Here is a 16,259-nt window from a genome sequence, read left to right on the forward strand (position 1 = left end):
TCACACTCTTTCCTTCTTTTCTGGGAATTGGTGGTGGTGGTGGCGGAGGTGACTCTCTTGGTGCTTATTTCTTCTTTCATCTTAGTGTGGTGCATCTACCAGCCCAGCCCACTTTGGGGATCTTACATCTCAGAAAATGGACGGGGTCTCTCTCCTATTTCCACCTTTTCTCCTTTTGTACTTATTTTTAAGCCCATAAATAGGGGGGAATGGACCAACTCTCGACCTCTGTCCCGCTTTCCTGAAATTGGGGATTCGGAGCGTTTGTCGATTAGTCACACCATTCTGGCCTGGGTAGGGGCCGCCGGAGAGTCACACCTAGGGTGAGCGGTGCGGGGGAAGGAGAACGCCCCCTGACCAGCCCGGCTCAGCCAAGGCCTCATCTAGTCCCTTATGCCTGGGGAGCCACCACTGGACAAAAAAGGGAAAATAATAATCTCTGATTAGCTACCCAGCCCATCGCTCGACTGCTTAAGCCAGTGAGAGGTTGCCGCGCAGCCCCGCCTCCATGACACTTACGAGAGGCGGGGCCACAGGTGATCCCTCCCTTCCTAAACGTTTCCGCCCGCTACTGGGTGTGCACAGGGGGCCACGCCCCATTTGTGCGTCAATCTGCGCGAGAGCCCCGCCCCTCCTAGCTCTGCAGGCATTAATGGGCCACAGCTTCTTGCGCGGCTCCGCCCCAGAATGGCGTCACTGCCGTATCTGCATGTGAGGCCCCACCCCGCTCTTTGCAGGACGTCACCGCAGACTGCAGGGGCTCGAGCCGCTGCCGCGCAGCCCCACATCAACGCATTGGGGGCTCCTCACCACCGCTGCCAAAAAAGTCGCCGTCTCTAAGGTCGCTACCGCATCTGTGCAGGGCAAGGTGAGCTCCTGGGCGGCCCGCTGCACTCTCGCTCAAAGCACCTAAGTAACCTTCATTTGGATGATGGGCTGGCGGGGACGGTCGACGAGGTTGGCTGGGATTAAATGAGGGAGGATGCGGCGGTCTCGGACCTAGGTAGGAGACTCCCCTCAATTGCCAGACCCTCATTCCCCACCCCCTCCTCTGCGGCGGAGGAGGAGGAGGCGAGGCGAGTACCTTGCGGGAAGCTGTGCGTGTGCGTGCGCGTGCATAGGGTGTGAACACGCGTGTGCGCGCCCGCCTGTGTTGGCAGGTCTGTGTGTACCCTTGCGTGTGTACCTGGCTATGACCATGTGATCCAGCGAGGGTCCTGACCCAAGTGTGTCTTGCTGCACGCTTCTTTAGAGATACTCATGGATTGTGCGTGTGCGTGCACGGCCGTGTTCATACATACACAGAGATGCGTACCGTGTGGGTTACGTACACACACCTGCATGGGTGGAGGGCGCCGTGTGGATTTACACCTTTGTATATGCATGTCGGTGTGCAGACAGGTGTCTGCATGCGTCTCTGTTCAGTGTCCAAATGAGTTCAACTCTCATGTGCACGCGCGTTCACGAGTGAGTGGGTGCCCTGCTGTGTGCACGTGACTGTGTGCATGCTCCACCCCTATTACATTATGCAGCTGTCTCAGCTTGAATTCCCCCAGCCTGGGAGTGAGGGGGGAAGAGGGGCTTCAGACGTGTGTCCCAGCAGACTGTCCACGTGTGCCAGCGTTGGGTTCTGAGAAACATAAATGATTGATGGGGGGCGGGGCCAACCACAGTCACCCCCTCCCAGTGCAGCCATAGGGTTTAGGGTTACAGCCTGACCTGGGGCACAGACCTGCTGGAGGGGCTACAGAGGTGTCCCCATACCGGGTTCTTTGAGCTCCTCCTTGAAATGCCCCCCTCCCCCTCCTTTCAAGGTCACAGCGGGCCCTCTGCTCGGGGCTCCACAGTTAGTACTAGGGATTCTGGTGACGCGCTAGTTCCTCTCTGTGGTTCTGGTGTTTTCTCCATCCTGTGCCTGGTCTTGGGGATGGCAGGGGGACCCCTCACACTAGCCTGCGCCCCGCATCCCCAGATGGCGTCAGCCACAGACTCGCGCTATGGACAGAAGGAGTCCTCGGACCAGAACTTCGACTACATGTTCAAGATCCTCATCATTGGTAACAGCAGCGTGGGCAAGACGTCTTTCCTCTTCCGCTATGCAGACGATTCCTTCACGCCTGCCTTTGTCAGCACTGTGGGCATAGACTTCAAGGTCAAGACCATCTACCGCAATGACAAGAGGATCAAGCTGCAGATCTGGGTGGGTCTAGTTGGGGGACTCCCAGCTTCATTATTCTCCCTTAGGGGAAAAGGAGCCCCAGCTTTTCCTATCTCTTTCATTCATTCACACAATTGGGCATTACCATGTGCCTACTGAGCACCAAAGGTACAGAAGAGAAAGCCCCTGCTCCTCCATCAGAGCCTAATTGGTGCCCTCCAGGGCTGGGAGAGGAGCCAATGCTGGGTTCTTTCCTGTACTTGGTATCTGCAGGAGCATCACTGGGCTTAGTGCCTCAATTTCCTTACCTGCAAGTTCTTCCATGTGAGTCTGTTTGAGGTTTCACTGGATGTTGGCCCCCAACCTCATTGTCTAGGACCGGCACAGTCACCTCCCCCAGGGTCACCTGGCTGCCTCCCACAACCCCACAGAGGCCAGAAGGAGCCTGTTAGTTCCCAGGGCTCCCACCTCATGCAGGGCAAACTCCACACCCCTCCCCTGGCCTAGGAGACCCTGCCTGGGTCAGTCCCACATCAGCATCTTTGGCCTGGCTATGCCCTCTGCCTGGATTGTCCTTGCCCTGATCGTCCCATGGCCCTCTCTCTAACTCCTCTCCCAAATTTCTGCACCCTGCCCCAGCCCACACTGCCCATCCATGTCAGGCTTTGTTGCCCCCTCAGTCCTTATGGCTCTCTGACATGGATACATTTTCTTCCTTTTCATGGGTTTATTGTCCATTTCCTGCATTGAACTGTCAGTCCACAGGAGCAGTGATTTTTGTCAATTTGGTTTACAGCCATGTCCCTAGGGCCCAGTGTGGTGTATGGCACAGGGCAGTGCCTTGTACACGTGTATTGCTGAATAAGGGAGCCATTCTGAAGATACCAGACTCTGTAGGATGTTCGAGTACCACATTCTTGGTGCAGGCAGCTGGCTGGCTGTCCCTGGCCCCCTGTGCCTCTGGGCAAGCCCTTACTCTTCTCTGGGTCTTGAATGAGCTGGACTAGATCTCAGGGCTCATTTCCATCAAGGATCTTACACCTGGGTCCTGCCGGACCCTGTCTCTTCTTCTCTAGGACACAGCAGGACAAGAGCGGTACCGAACCATCACTACAGCTTACTACCGGGGTGCCATGGGCTTCATCCTCATGTATGACATCACCAACGAGGAGTCCTTCAATGCTGTGCAGGACTGGTGAGCACACCTTCAGGCCCTCTCGGACTGTTTTCTGAGCTGGGTTTGGTGCAAAGCCCAGGGCATAGGCTGATGAGGGAGCCCCAGCCCCCTGGCAGAAATGTAAAGAGCAGTATTAGGGCCCCAGACCTGCTGTCAGTCTATAATCATTAAAACACAGCATCATTGGCTCAAAATAGTGGAAAAAAAGGATTTCAGGTGAAAAAATGAAACTAAACATACAGAAAAAAAAAATCAGGGCCAGAGAAATGACAGAACATAAGAGGACAGTTTGTTCAGGTTATAGAGGACATAAACATTTATATTTCTGCCCAGAAGTAATGATACATTTTAAGAAAATTTCTGGTTTTGCTGAGGAAGGAGTTCTGTCTGGGGGCAGGGATTGGGGAGGCGGGTGGAGAGAGGCTGCTTGAAAGAGAGATTTTGAAGATCGAGGAAGTACCAAAGCAGACACCCAGAGACGGCAGCAATTTTTCTGGCAGGACAGAGAAGAGAAACTAAACCTGCCAGGTTTACGGAATAATAGGGAGCTGGGGGCCTGGAAGGGGATGAGGGAGTGGAGCTCAGATGCTCCCAGCCCTAAACTGCCCCTGTTGCCCTGTCCTCCAGGTCAACCCAGATCAAGACCTACTCATGGGATAATGCCCAGGTGCTGCTGGTGGGGAACAAGTGTGACATGGAGGATGAACGGGTGGTGTCGTCAGAACGTGGGCGGCAGCTGGCCGACCACCTTGGTGAGTGCTCAGAGTGGCTGGACACCTTCAGGCTAGAAGAGGGACACTGAGGCCCTGAGAGGGGAGGGGACACACCCAAGGTCTTTGAGCAAAGCTGGGATGGGGCCTGCATTTGATTCCAGACAATTTATGCTTTCTGCAAACTGGCCTTGACCCAGGACCCAAGTGAGGTAGATCTTGATAGGTTTGTAGTTCACTGTGCAGGAGGTTACTGATTCATGCTGACACCCTCACTGCCCAGGCTCATACTGGGTGTTGCTGGGCCCTCAGGAGGCTTCCAGCTTTGAGAGAGAGGAACCCGGGCTGGGGAAGTCCCACAGGAAATGCCCACAAGGCTTTGTGGAGGGGGGACATCGCATCTGGTGCTTGAAGATAGGGTGGTCCTTCAGGCAGAGGGAACAGCTTGGGCAAAGGCCAGAGGTGGGAAAGATCCTGTGCATTTTGTCAGGTGCTTTTACACAGCTGCAACATGAGGGTCATTGGGACGAAATGTGGCAAATCGTGCAGGGCCTGACCACGTGCTGAAGAGCTGGGACTCTCCTGAGGGCAATGGGAAGCCCCCGAGAGCGTGAGCAGGGGTGGGCATGGCTGGATTTGAGTGTCCGAGGCTGCTGGGGACAGTGTATGGGACTGGGCTGGGTGGTGGGAGCAGGGGAGTGAGTCTTGCCAGGGCCTTGGGGACTGTGAGAAGGGGACAGTTTTAGGGCAAAGCAAGGAGCACAGGAAATATAGGGCTGACCCAGCTCAACATTACTTCCCATGGGACTTGCCAGTGCCTTTATGGTTCGGTGGGCACTGGGAACCTCCAGGTATTTCTGGCCTTAGAGAAATGTCTCTGGGAGGGGTGTGCCCAGGGTCTTCACTCCTCCCTCCCCTGACCACAGGGTTTGAGTTCTTTGAGGCAAGTGCCAAGGACAACATTAACGTCAAGCAGACCTTTGAGCGCCTGGTAGATGTCATCTGCGAGAAGATGTCCGAGTCACTGGACACAGCTGACCCTGCTGTCACAGGCGCCAAGCAGGGCCCACAGCTCACGGACCAGCAGGCGCCCCCACACCAGGACTGCGCCTGCTGAGAGCTGGCCCGCCCATCCCTGTCCTCCCCCCCATCAGACCCCACCTGGCCATGGGCGCAAGACCCCTGCCCCTACTTCCCAACTTAGCCCTTCACCCTTATTTATTATTGTAGCTATTTATTTATTTATTGGAGATGTCCTCTGGGGGCTTGGCTCCACAGCCCCCTGTGCCCTGCCCTGTACACACAGCCCTGTCTGCTCTGCCGTGGCTTGTCGTGGCCCTTGAACTCACCCCTCACCCTCTTCTCCAGACCCTACCTTTTTAAAATTCACCCCATCAATAGTTCTCAGTTTTGAAGAGGGGGCCAGATGCACCTGAGGGCAGGGTGACCGGGTGATGGGAGGTAGCCAGGCCTGCTAGCCCCTGGTGGGCCGAGGACACGGTGGGGTCTCAGCAGGGACCACAGAGTGGGCCAGAGCCCCACAATGGCCCGCCCGGCTCCTGGCCCCCAAGTTCTACCTTTTTTTGGAGAGGGGGCTGCTGTGGTTACTCACCACCCTGAAAACACACCCCTCCCACACACACAGAGACTTGTCTGACGTCATGAGTGTCAAATGTGCCCCTAGGAGATGTCATGACAACACTACACACCCAATAAAGCAAATGGATGATGTTGTGTCTATGAGTGCCGCCTGCCAATGCTGGCTGTCGTCAGCCATGAGACTTTCAGTTATGGAGAGAATTTAATTAAGTTTACACAATCCATAACCAGAACAACCCTGGTGCTGCCTGGTCTTGCCTAAAACTCCAGATCCCAGGGGCCAGCTCCAGGCTAGGCCCCAGTCACAGCAGACAGGTGATGTTCCCACCTCTCTTCCAGGGCTCAGAGCCCAGCCTGCAGCAGTGTTGAGGGGCTGGGGCCCAGTGCTGAGCATGAGACATTCTGGTTACAGAGGCTCCCGGTCAGGAGGGATGATTGTACATCTTCATGGTTGTGTTCCAGATGAGAAAATGAGGCCTGGTAGTGGGCTTGGAAGGAGCAGCCCAACCAGGTGCCTAGGAGTGAGGGTGGGACTGGAACTTGGCCCAGGCCCCTGGCCTGCTGCGGACCCATTCCCCTTACTCCCCAGGTGGGCTAGAAGTCAGTGTGCCCAGTGCCACTCATGCTGAGCGTGTCAAGCGGCTGGGGATCTGTCCACACAACAGGGTCTGGTCATACACATTCGTGCCTTCAGGCTTCTCACCAAGCTCTCCACCTGTCTGGGGTCAGCCTCGCCGAAAAGATGCTGCAGAGACCTGACTGAGGTCCTGTTAGGCAGTTGAGAGGGGCTCAGTCTTCACCCTGTTGATGAGCAGCTCCTGCCCAGCCCCCCACCACCTGCCCACTGCGAGGTGTGGCGTGTCCAGGCCACAGGAGACTCTCACCCTGGAGGGGGGCTGTACTGCCATTTGGGGCTCACGTGTGTGGCCCCTAAGGAGTCTCCTGGGTGCCTGGTCTGTCCAGTGCGCTCACCCGGTACTTCAGGTAGGAGAGGTATGTGTCCCAGCCCAGTGTCAGGCCATTGATGTAGGTGACTCGGAACTGGGGTGGCACAAAGAGGAAGTTCACCAGCTGTGCAGCTGGCCACACGCACCAATCAGCCTGTGGGGAGGGAAAGAGTGCAGTAAGGGTGGGTGGCCAGGAAGCTGTGAGGGGTGGGGTGGGACAGAAGTAAGGGGAAGGAGAATGAATGGCGGGGGGTGCCTGGGATGACATGCTCACCTTGTAGAATTCCCAGAACTTGTCCCGCAGCTCCTGGCAACTCTCTTCCAGGGACTGGCCCTCCAGGCTGCCAAGACCTGGCAAGGAAATGAGAGTGTCAGAGGCTGAGGAGTCCCACTGAGGAGCCAGTGGGGCAGGACCCCTCAGGGACACTGTTCCAGGCAACGGGACCTGATATTTAACAGCCTTGCAGTAGAAGGGCTGGACAGCAGGGTGTCGGGGGTGGGGAAACAACACAATCGAGTGGATCCCAGGGAGTGAGATCCAAAGGAAGATCCTAAGGAGATTCCTTAGGTGCATCCAAAAGAAGAAGACACCCTTCCTGATGCTGAAGCTGTTTTTTTAGTCATGTTTTATTTTTATTCTGTTACAGTTGTCCCAATTTTCCCCTCTTTGTCCTCCTCTGCCCATCCCACCCTGAAGCTATTTTATTACCTGTCTTTCAACAGATGAGGAAACTATGCCTGCAGGGTGGGGAACAGGTGAGGACTTTCTTCCCAGAGGCAAGGGTTGGGGTGACTGTGCCCCACTGAATCCCGGTCTCTGCTCCTCTTCTTTTTGCCGTTCCTCTTCCTTCTGGCTCCTTCAAATCTCAGCTGAGTTCCTCTCCTTTGGCAACCCCTCCCAAACTCCACCCCACCCTGCCCCATTAGACACTGTCCTTATCCCTCCTACACTTAGCACCACTGTTTGTGATTCTACCATTCACAGCTGTTCCCCACTAGGTCTGTCCTGTCACCACCGTGACCCAGCCTCCAGTCCAGGACCACCCGCACAGAAGGTGCATCAGAATGGGCCTTGGCATCCTCAACACAAGGCTGGCTCTGCTCCTCCCGACCTATGAGGGTTTGCAAAGCTCAAACTCATGAGGCTCCTTACCCAAGAAGTACCAGACACCCAGCAGGGGAGAGGCCACCAGTTGGTCGATGAGGACCTTCCTGAGGATGTTTGGAAGCCCACGGAGGCCAGACGCAGGGAACAGGCGGTCCAGCCAGAGATACCAGTAGTGTAGGAAGGGGCCCATGCTGCAGCCCACAGCAAACATGCTCGCTGAGGGCAATCCAAGAGTCAGGGTGGCCATATCAGTCCCTTAAAGCCTCCCATCCTCTTCCTCCCTGGGTAAGCCCAATGCTCTCCCAGGGCCCACCCAGATATTCTTTCATTACTAGCTCCACTGCTAGGCACCATTTCAGGGGCTACATTTACATCTCACCTCATCCCTTTACCACCCCCTAGGAGGGGATTCCACCAAAGCCCCTATTTCCAGAGGAGGAAACCAAAACACAGAGGGTAAGGAACTTTGGGGCCAGGGCGCAATCCCAGGCTGCAATTCCAGGCTGTCGGGTCCAGATGCCACGCGCCCTTGATTACCCCGGGTCCAGCTTCCCAGGCTTAGTGCCAAAGGGTACGAGGGGTTGGGCGGGGACGAGACTCCAAAGGTGGAAATGGACAGAAATCCCAGTTATGGAAAGGAGACACGGGTAGGGGCTGTCAGGTTATAGGGTGCACGTAGAGATCAAGAGGGACTCAGGCCACAGATTAGGGGTTACAGCCTGCGGGTCTGGTCCCAAGGTTTCCAAATCTGAGGGAGGAGTCAAAGGTTCCCCAGGGTCAAGAGTCGGCAGTGTCGGCCTCCTCACCTGAGCGCCTTGGGTCGAATTTCTGGCCAGGCCGGGCGCGGATCTCCTAGGACTGACGTGCGCCGTCCCCAGCCGCCATGAGAACGCCGCAACCCAGCGTGTTGGTAATGAGCAGTGCGCGGCCTTGGAACATAGGCTGCCCCGCTGCCCATAGGCCGCGCAGCCAGCGCCAGCCACCTGATGCCATCGCGCGTGGGGACCCAGGAACTGATGCTCTCGACCACCTGCCCATGCCAACCAATCAGGAGTCCGGGCAGCGCCCGGACGCCCCAGCGCGGACCAAGCGCTGACAGCTCATTTCTCCACTTTCCCTGCCCCGAGAGATATTAGCCAATAAAAGACTGGCATTCCATTCCTCAGCCAATCGATGAACGACGTCACTCATAGACTATGGACCAATCAAAAGCAATCCTCGACCCCACAACATGTGCCAATTGCTCACTTGCGTTTCCTAGTCTCTTCCGGCACCGACCTCAGGGTAGCAGTCGCCACCCTCTTGCTTATTAATTCTGTACCGCATTGGCCAATCTCAGACTACAGTTACTCCTGTCGTCCCGCCTCCCGCATTAAGACGGCCAATCTTAGGCAGTTACCATGAGCTCTGGTCTAGTAGCGCTCGAGATACCCAGATTCCTGCGGCATTCCTGAGAGAAAATTCAGATCTGTGGCTGTGTCAGCTAGAGGTGTGGAAGTATTGTATAATCCCGCAAAGACTCAAGGAATTGGGGGCGAAGCCCAGTAGGTGTCAGGTCCAGAAATTGACTTTGGTCTTGACTTTAGCTGAGTATCTGACCTTAGATGCAGAATAATAAATAAAAGTGTTAGGCGCGGTTCCGAGCACATAACGTGCATTAACTTACTTCGCAGCAACCCTGCTGCTGCACAAATAATTATATACCCATGTTATTTCCTTTGTTCCTGTAAGGGAAAATGTGAGTTCCAAGGGAAACCTATGCATTACCTACCGGAATGGCATGTCACAAACGCAAACTACAGCCCGTGGGCCAAACCCTGTCAGTGCCTCTTTTATGAGGCCCACAAGCTAAGAATATTTCTTAAATTTTTGCATTGTTCAGGCAAAATCAAAATATTCTGGATAATGTGAAAATTGTGTGAAATTCAAACATGTGTCATTAACATACAGCTTTATTGGGACACAGGCAAGTCCATTTGTTTCTGTGTTGTTTCCTGTCCCTACAAGGAGTTGCAACAAAGACTACGGCCTGTAAAATCTAAACTATTTATTACATGGGACTTTACAAAAAAAAATTGCCCCGTATTAACAGGACACTCTTCAGGATATTCCGATTCTGCGGGAACTTTTTATAAACTTGATATTTATACCTGATAACAGCAAAAAATAATTTTTGCCTATGGACATGCAAATGCATTCTGTCAGGTGGAGAGACAGTCTCCCCCAATTATTTTTGCCTTACTTTGCATATTCATTTAAATATTCCTGATTCGTCTGTTCTTTGGATCTCCTTTAATATGGTGTTAACAACTGCACAGTTCTCATTAATAATGAATTCATAATTTTTAACATATGCTCGTTCTGACATCTGTATGAGAGTCATGATTTTACCTTTTTGGGGGGAAATTACTTTCAGCACTTCCTATTGTTCTCAAGTACCTCAGACTGGTATTCCAGGCTTTAGATTTTATTGCATCTTAGTGGAAATCCTCCAACATGGTTAAAAAAAAACTTTGTCAAGCCCTGGCTGGTGTGGCTCAGTAGATTGACTGCCGGCCTGAGAACCAGGGGTTGCCAGTTCAGTTCTCAGTCAGAGCAGATGCCTAGGTTGTGGGCAACCTCCCCAGTAGGAGCTCGCAAGAGGCGACCACAATCCACGTTTCTCTCCCTCTCTTTTTCCCTCCCTGCCTCTCTCTAGAAATATATACATAAAATCTTTAAAAAAAAACTTTGGCAACAACCACATTCAAGAAAACAAGTTTCACTTTAAAAAAATATTTATTTATCTTTAGAGGGGAAGGAGAGAGGGAGAGAAACATCAATGTATGGTTGCCTCTAGTGCTTCCCCTGCTGGGAAATAGCCTTCTGGGAACTGGCCTGCAACCCAGGCATGTGCCCTGACTGGGAATCCAACCGCGATCCTCTGGTTGGCAGGCCTGCGCTCAATCCATTGAGCTACACCAGCCAGGGCAAACAAATTTCACTTTTGAAAGCTGTGTTACAAAATCCTCATAGGAAAACTTATTCACACCTGATTGGCAGTCTGTCTTACAGGACGATCCTGGCCCACCGAGGTCCTTGTAACATTTCAAGGATGTCAAGAGGTGCAGATATAGCAGGTGAAGCCCGGTAGAATTTCTTACCTTTAGTTAGCCAACCATAGAGGCTTTTCAAAGTCCAACCTGAGATTTTTTAATGGAAACTTCCAGCAAAGCAAACTGAATGCTTACTGCACCTATGTAAATTATCCAAGCAAATCTAATTAGACCTGCAAAGGAAGTTCTTTCTTTGAGATTCTTTTAAACAAAAGGGACAATACAAATCTTATTTGACCATAAAAAAAACAAAACAAAACAAAGAAGGGAATCCTATTATTTGTGACAACATGACATTATGCTTAATGAAATAAGTCAGACAGAGAAGGATGAGTGTTGTACGATCTTACTTATTGTGGAATCTGAAAAAGTAACTCATACAAACAGAAAAATAGCAGTTGTCACAGGTGGGGGTGGTGGGGGAAATGAAGGGCTATTATCACAGCATCTGGAAAGGTTTATTAAGCTCATTTCAACGTAGCACCATTCTTGGTGGGGCAAGATTCTTGATCTTGGGGCAAAATTTTGAGTTGGACTTCATGGAATGTGTAAGTTATCTAGATCATGAGTCACAGCTGGTGAGTCAGGGATCAGGAAAATGGGCGCTGGTGGGAGCTCATTCTTCCTCCATCAGTTCCCTCCAAGGACAATGGCCATCACTTGAGGCAGACGTCCCTGTGGGAGCTGGCCATGAGTGAGCAGGCATCTGGCTTCTCACCCTGGAGGAGGCAGTCATGAGTTGGGGGCCTGAAAGGAGACCCTAGCCCTACTCACTGAGTCCCTCTGTTGCCTGTGTTACTTACCTGGTACAACTGGCACACAAGGGGTAGGAGCTGGCTCTTGTCACCCAAAGGTTTCTGCACAAAGCAAGACAGGAGGTCACAAGTGCCACCTGCCCTTACCGACCATGCCAAACCCAGAAGGGGCTAAAAATGGCCCTGAGTCTGGCCCCGCCACCTGCCTCCCAGACTGGTGAGCACATCCATTACCTTGGTCCCTGCCTGGGGGCTGATCAGAGGGCTACAAGCGTTTCTTACCCCATTGACGACGACCCAAGGCACATACTGGTGGGGCGGATCCAAAGCATCTGTAAGCTGGGCATTCATGTGTAAGAGCTGTGTGCCCCGGTCTCCCATTGCACACTCCATGATGGTGTCTGCGGACACATCTGGGGCATACACTTGCAGGCACTGAGGACAGAGGAGGGCCAGTGAGCCTCAGCTCTCTCCCTGTTATCTCCCCATTGGCCCCCAAATCAAGTTTCTGCTTCCTGAGTTGCAACAGGGGCTAGTGGGTCCACAGCAATGCAACAATGGTTGCAAACAGCAAGTGCTTCATACATGCCTGGGTGGGGGCCCCTATGCCCCCGAGTCCCCTATGACCAGACCTGCAGCCCCTGACTGCTACGTTTTCCTCAGAGCTTCCATCTGTGCTATTCCCTCCACCAGGAGCACTCATCCTCCAGCTTCCTCAGCATCTCCTAAGGGGTCCCTCCTGCTCTATGCTCTGTCAGCCCCGCTGTGGTTCTGCAGGGCCGGGGTGTCTTAGGGTGAGGCTTCCTGGATGGCCCAAATGTTTAATGAGCGAATAAATGATCAGGGCAGGTGAGTCATTCCATTAGGAGTTCTTTTTCATAATCCTTCGGGGAGGTGGGCAGGCTCGTCCCGTCATCCCCATACCCCAGAGGATGGTCATCATCTGTGTCCCAGCACATTCTTGTTCGTCGGAACCCAGCTCAGGGGCTCCTCCTAGAGAAGGCACTCTCAGATCTCCCCATACCCCCAGAAGATCTTCCTTCCCTTGATCCAGAGATTGAGGCTTAGAGAGGGAACAGCATTTCCCTGGGGTTATACAGAGAGTAGTGGTTGGGGCCAGGACTCGAACTGGGGTCTGAGTGCAGGGAAGGCCACGGTCCCCCAACATAGGCCAAATAAGGGGTGTTACTCACCGGCTTTAGATTTGTCTCCATGTCATTTATTATCTCTAAGCAGACAATGGTTAGGAAGGCCCCGTTGCTCTCCAGCTTGTCCAACAGGCAGGCCTGGGGGTGGAGAGTGGGCAGGCAAAGTCTGATCGGGGTGCAGAGCATCCCAAGATCCCTCTGGTAATAATCATGGGTGTCTGATAACGAAGCAATGGACGGAGTTATGGTAAAATGGAGGCACACAGGCAGGGAGAGAACTGGTTCCAAGCCTCTCTGAGTCTGGATTTCACCTTTGCTACCACCTGCAGCCTCCTGGGCTTCTGTGCCCCCCATGAGGGACTCAGGGGCACTGCTCACCTCCACCTTGTTGAGTTTGCACTCCTCCTCCCCATGCTGGCACGTGAACTCCCACTTGCCACTGACATTCTGCTCCTGCAAGGCAGTGGGGTGAATGCTGACGGGCTGGCCAGGCGCCTCCCAACCCTGGTCACATGCCTCAGTTTCCCCAGCTCCCACGTACCCTGGCATTTCCATAGGGCACCAGAGTGACGTTGAGGATCTCCATAACCATCAGCCACGTTGGGAACAGCTCTCGGACCAGGAAGTACTGGCAGCCAGGGCACAGTGCCTCATAGTAGAGGCTCACGTTGACGCGTGGTGAGTCAGACTTCCCAAGGGGCACCAGTGGGCACAGGGCACCAGCCTGTACGGGAGGAAGAGAGGTGAAGCAAGCATGGCCTTGCTTGGTTCTCTTGCAGAAAGCTAGCTGCAAACAGTGAGTGCCCCATCCTGAATACACTCCTGACTCTAAGGCTTTACCGAATCCCTAAATCTGTTAGGCTGCAAAATGGACACAACAGACTTGCATAGAGTAAGCACTTGCATAGCTCTTACTTTCTTCCAAGTGAGGTGAAACCTCTGGCCCAGGATGCAGTAAGGACTCAAGCAAGCACACTTCAGATCCCTGACCTCAGTCCTGCCTTCCTGGAGGTGCATACCACAGGAGACTAATGGGTGATCAGATGTTGCCACTTCATGCCCAGAGCCTTGGCCATACACCTGCTCTGACTCCTCTTCCTCCCAAGGGGCCCACGTGAACCCCTCCCAAGTCCCCTGCGGAGGTGGCACCTAGTAAGCACCGACTTCCTGCTCTAGCTAAGGGGGCAGACGCCCAGGTTTGTGAGCAAGTCGCTCAGCCTCCGGGGCATGTTTGCTGAGCCCCAGAGGCACTGGAGCTCTGCCCTGGCCGAGGTGCATCCAGTAGGCAGCACCTAGTGGGCGCGGGTGCCATAGGCAGGCTTCTCCTGGCTTCCAAGGAAAGACCCCTGTTCCCATCCCAGATGTACACAGCAGGTGCTCAGGCGTCCTCGAGCGGGGCGGGCGGGGACGGGGCGTCCTCAGCCTGAGATGGGAAAGCGAAAGGACTCGGAGAGTATGGTCACACCGCCTGGGATTACTGTAAATAGGGGGGGTTTCCGCACTGGCGGGGCGTGTTCCCTCCAGACCCCAGGCTGCCCCAGCCGTGTCTGGGGATAGGAAACCTGCCGCCAGCCCGGCCTGGGCGCCGGTCCCCGCCCACCCACCTTCAGCGTTGCCGTTCCTACCTTGCAGGGGGCTGCCCCTTTGGGGAGTGTGCCCAGCGGGGACGCGTGCGCTGCCGTGGGGACTTGGAGCAGCAGCAGCAGCATTGGCAGGAACGGCAGGAGTAGCGACCAGGCCATCACAGCGTGGGTATAGGGCCGGTGGTGGGAGAAGTGCCCCGCGGAAGGGACGGCCTTTAACTGCTCTGTGGCCCTGCCCCTAAGCCGGCCCGCCTCCCGGGGCCCCCGCCTCTCGGGGCTGGCCTGGAGTCGCTAGCTGTCTGCACTTCTGTCTCTGGGTGTCCCTTTCCAACCCCGCCCCCGCCCCCGCCCCTACCCCTGCCAGGTGCTGGGCCAGCAATCGAGGTCATCCGGCCTCTCTGCTGTTTCCTCATCCCCACTCTGTCCCTGCGACACGCCAGGACCAGACAAGTGGAGCTGGGGTTGGAGCTCCTGGGGCGGACGTGGAGCGGGGCCTCTGGGACAGAGAGGCAGAGACACAGGAGATGGAAGGGGCTTCTCACGCCACAGACCCTTCTGGGGCAGCCACGGTGGGACCACCGTGCGGGACCTGCCCCTAGCAGGGAGACCCGGTGCGCTGACGGAGCGGGGCAAGCTCTGGCTGCGCCATCCTTTTCCTTAGCCCAGCCCAGGACCCCGGTCACTCCCAATCAACCGGCCCTGCCCCTCTCCCCACTTCCCGTTGGGCTCCGCAGCCCCGTTGCTAAGTCCCGTGGAGTTGACTCAGACTGGGCCACAGCTGGGCGAGAAAGCAGAAGCCAGAGCAGTAGGGATGCTCACTCTTCTTGGCCCCCCTTACCCCTGGCTCGCGGGGCAGGTAGAGGAAAGCTGGCACTCCTTTTGCACCCCAGCCCTCTCGAGCTCCCTGGGGAGAGACAAGCAGGGCCTGGGCAGTAATTATGGGAAACCTGAACTATGCCCATGGCGTGGAGGTGGGGTTGTGGCCACGTAGGACCCAAAGCAGCAGAGTCAGCCAGACCCCGTTAGCCCCAGGACTGTACTGGGCCCCTCAAGCGATGAAGCCTCAGTTCTTCTCCATTATAAAATGGAGAAGAGGGAGGTGTGGGGGGAAAAGCCACCATGGAGGGCTCAGAGGCAGAGGGAGAGTCAGCCCAGACTGGGAGGCAGGCAGCTGGGCTGTGGCCCTGGTAGGGGTTGACCGAGGACAGCAGTGCAGGCAGGCAGACGGGGTAGCCAGAATGAAAGATCGGAGGCTGGGGGTACTGGGGGAATGACCAAGAGAGTCGCACTTTGCAGGGCCTCAGTGTCAGTTGTGACACAGGACGGGATTCCACAGGAGGAAGTGCTCACACTTGGCCTGGAATACAGCCACGTCTCTGCTTCCCCTGAAGCCCCCACGGCTGGATGACCGCCCCCTCCCACCCCACCCATATCAGCCCTGCGGACCCTAAGCAAAACCCATTTCCTTCCCGAAGCCTCTGCAAATCAAAGCACCACCGCTTTGGGAGCTAGTTGGGTGCTCTCCCTGTGCTGGGCAGGATGGAAGCAATAATAATAAATACTGCTGCAATTCTGGATGGACTCATACATAAAACCCCACCCACTTTGCCATAGGACCCTCACAAATAACCTGTTGGGGGCCAGGAAACAACTAATAACCCCACTAGGTAACAGGAAACAGGATCAGAGAGGGGAGGCAACTTTGCCAAGGAAACCTAGCTGGTGGTGGAGTGCACACACTGGCTAAAGGACTCCCTGGCTGTTACCAGCCCCCACCCCCCACTCCAGGCTTACTTAACTGCTGGGGTCAGTGGACCGAGACGGTGACCTTTTACCCTCTGAGCACCCATGCAGTGGGTGAGGACCACAGGGGAGACAGTGTCTGGGCTGCAGTTATGGGGTGGGTGCCTCCCGACTGGGCAGAGTAGGGGCAGTGCCTTGGAAGGCTTGGGGGCTCTGAGGTCATGCACTTCCTGTCC

The 16,259-nt window shown here is 54.9% G+C and overlaps 3 protein-coding genes across 3 annotated transcripts; 1 reads left to right on the forward strand and 2 right to left on the reverse strand.

The window, feature by feature from the left end:
- The first annotated feature begins 723 nt into the window (after positions 1 to 723).
- On the forward strand, positions 724 to 5,774 carry RAB3A (RAB3A, member RAS oncogene family). The gene is made up of 5 exons (XM_037142028.2): positions 724 to 868; positions 1,973 to 2,200; positions 3,235 to 3,353; positions 3,963 to 4,087; positions 4,972 to 5,774. The coding sequence occupies exons 2-5, from the start codon at positions 1,973 to 1,975 to the stop codon at positions 5,160 to 5,162; spliced, it is 663 nt and encodes a 220-aa protein (XP_036997923.1). The 5' UTR covers positions 724 to 868; the 3' UTR covers positions 5,163 to 5,774.
- A 53-nt stretch (positions 5,775 to 5,827) lies between these two features.
- Positions 5,828 to 11,039, reverse strand: MPV17L2 (MPV17 mitochondrial inner membrane protein like 2). Its single transcript, XM_053668141.1, is given in 7 exon segments — positions 5,828 to 6,411; positions 6,529 to 6,580; positions 6,583 to 6,745; positions 6,866 to 6,942; positions 7,745 to 7,915; positions 8,506 to 8,729; positions 9,099 to 11,039. Coding segments are annotated over 6 exon segments (783 nt in total). The 5' UTR covers positions 8,693 to 8,729; positions 9,099 to 11,039; the 3' UTR covers positions 5,828 to 6,278.
- An 85-nt stretch (positions 11,040 to 11,124) lies between these two features.
- On the reverse strand, positions 11,125 to 14,518 carry IFI30 (IFI30 lysosomal thiol reductase). Its single transcript, XM_037142026.2, has 7 exons — positions 14,323 to 14,518; positions 13,239 to 13,421; positions 13,076 to 13,150; positions 12,743 to 12,835; positions 11,832 to 11,984; positions 11,598 to 11,651; positions 11,125 to 11,513 (listed from the first exon to the last, which is right to left on the reverse strand). Exons 1-7 carry the CDS (start codon positions 14,437 to 14,439, stop codon positions 11,451 to 11,453), a joined length of 738 nt encoding a protein of 245 aa, XP_036997921.2. The 5' UTR covers positions 14,440 to 14,518; the 3' UTR covers positions 11,125 to 11,450.
- Positions 14,519 to 16,259: the final 1,741 nt, after the last annotated feature.

Source organism: Artibeus jamaicensis, unplaced genomic scaffold, assembly GCF_021234435.1.
Source record: "Artibeus jamaicensis isolate MK-2021 breed Jamaican fruit bat unplaced genomic scaffold, CSHL_Jam_final contig_477, whole genome shotgun sequence".
Taxonomy (NCBI): domain Eukaryota; kingdom Metazoa; phylum Chordata; class Mammalia; order Chiroptera; family Phyllostomidae; genus Artibeus; species Artibeus jamaicensis.

What these genes read in the sequence shown, in the direction of transcription:
- IFI30 (XM_037142026.2), bottom strand. Translation starts at nt 14,439, where the DNA reads ATGGCCTGGTCGCTACTCCTGCCGTTCCTGCCAATGCTGCTGCTGCTG. An exon ending in AAGGGGCAGCCCCCTGCAAG is followed by an intron (nt 13,422 to 14,322) that starts GTAGGAACGGCA and finishes CCTCCCGTACAG; the next exon opens with GCTGGTGCCCTGTGCCCACT. An exon ending in GCAAACTCAACAAGGTGGAG is followed by an intron (nt 12,836 to 13,075) that starts GTGAGCAGTGCC and finishes CTCCACCCCCAG; the next exon opens with GCCTGCCTGTTGGACAAGCT.
- RAB3A (XM_037142028.2), top strand. Translation starts at nt 1,973, where the DNA reads ATGGCGTCAGCCACAGACTCGCGCTATGGACAGAAGGAGTCCTCGGAC. An exon ending in TTCAATGCTGTGCAGGACTG is followed by an intron (nt 3,354 to 3,962) that starts GTGAGCACACCT and finishes CCTGTCCTCCAG; the next exon opens with GTCAACCCAGATCAAGACCT. An exon ending in GCAGCTGGCCGACCACCTTG is followed by an intron (nt 4,088 to 4,971) that starts GTGAGTGCTCAG and finishes CCCTGACCACAG; the next exon opens with GGTTTGAGTTCTTTGAGGCA.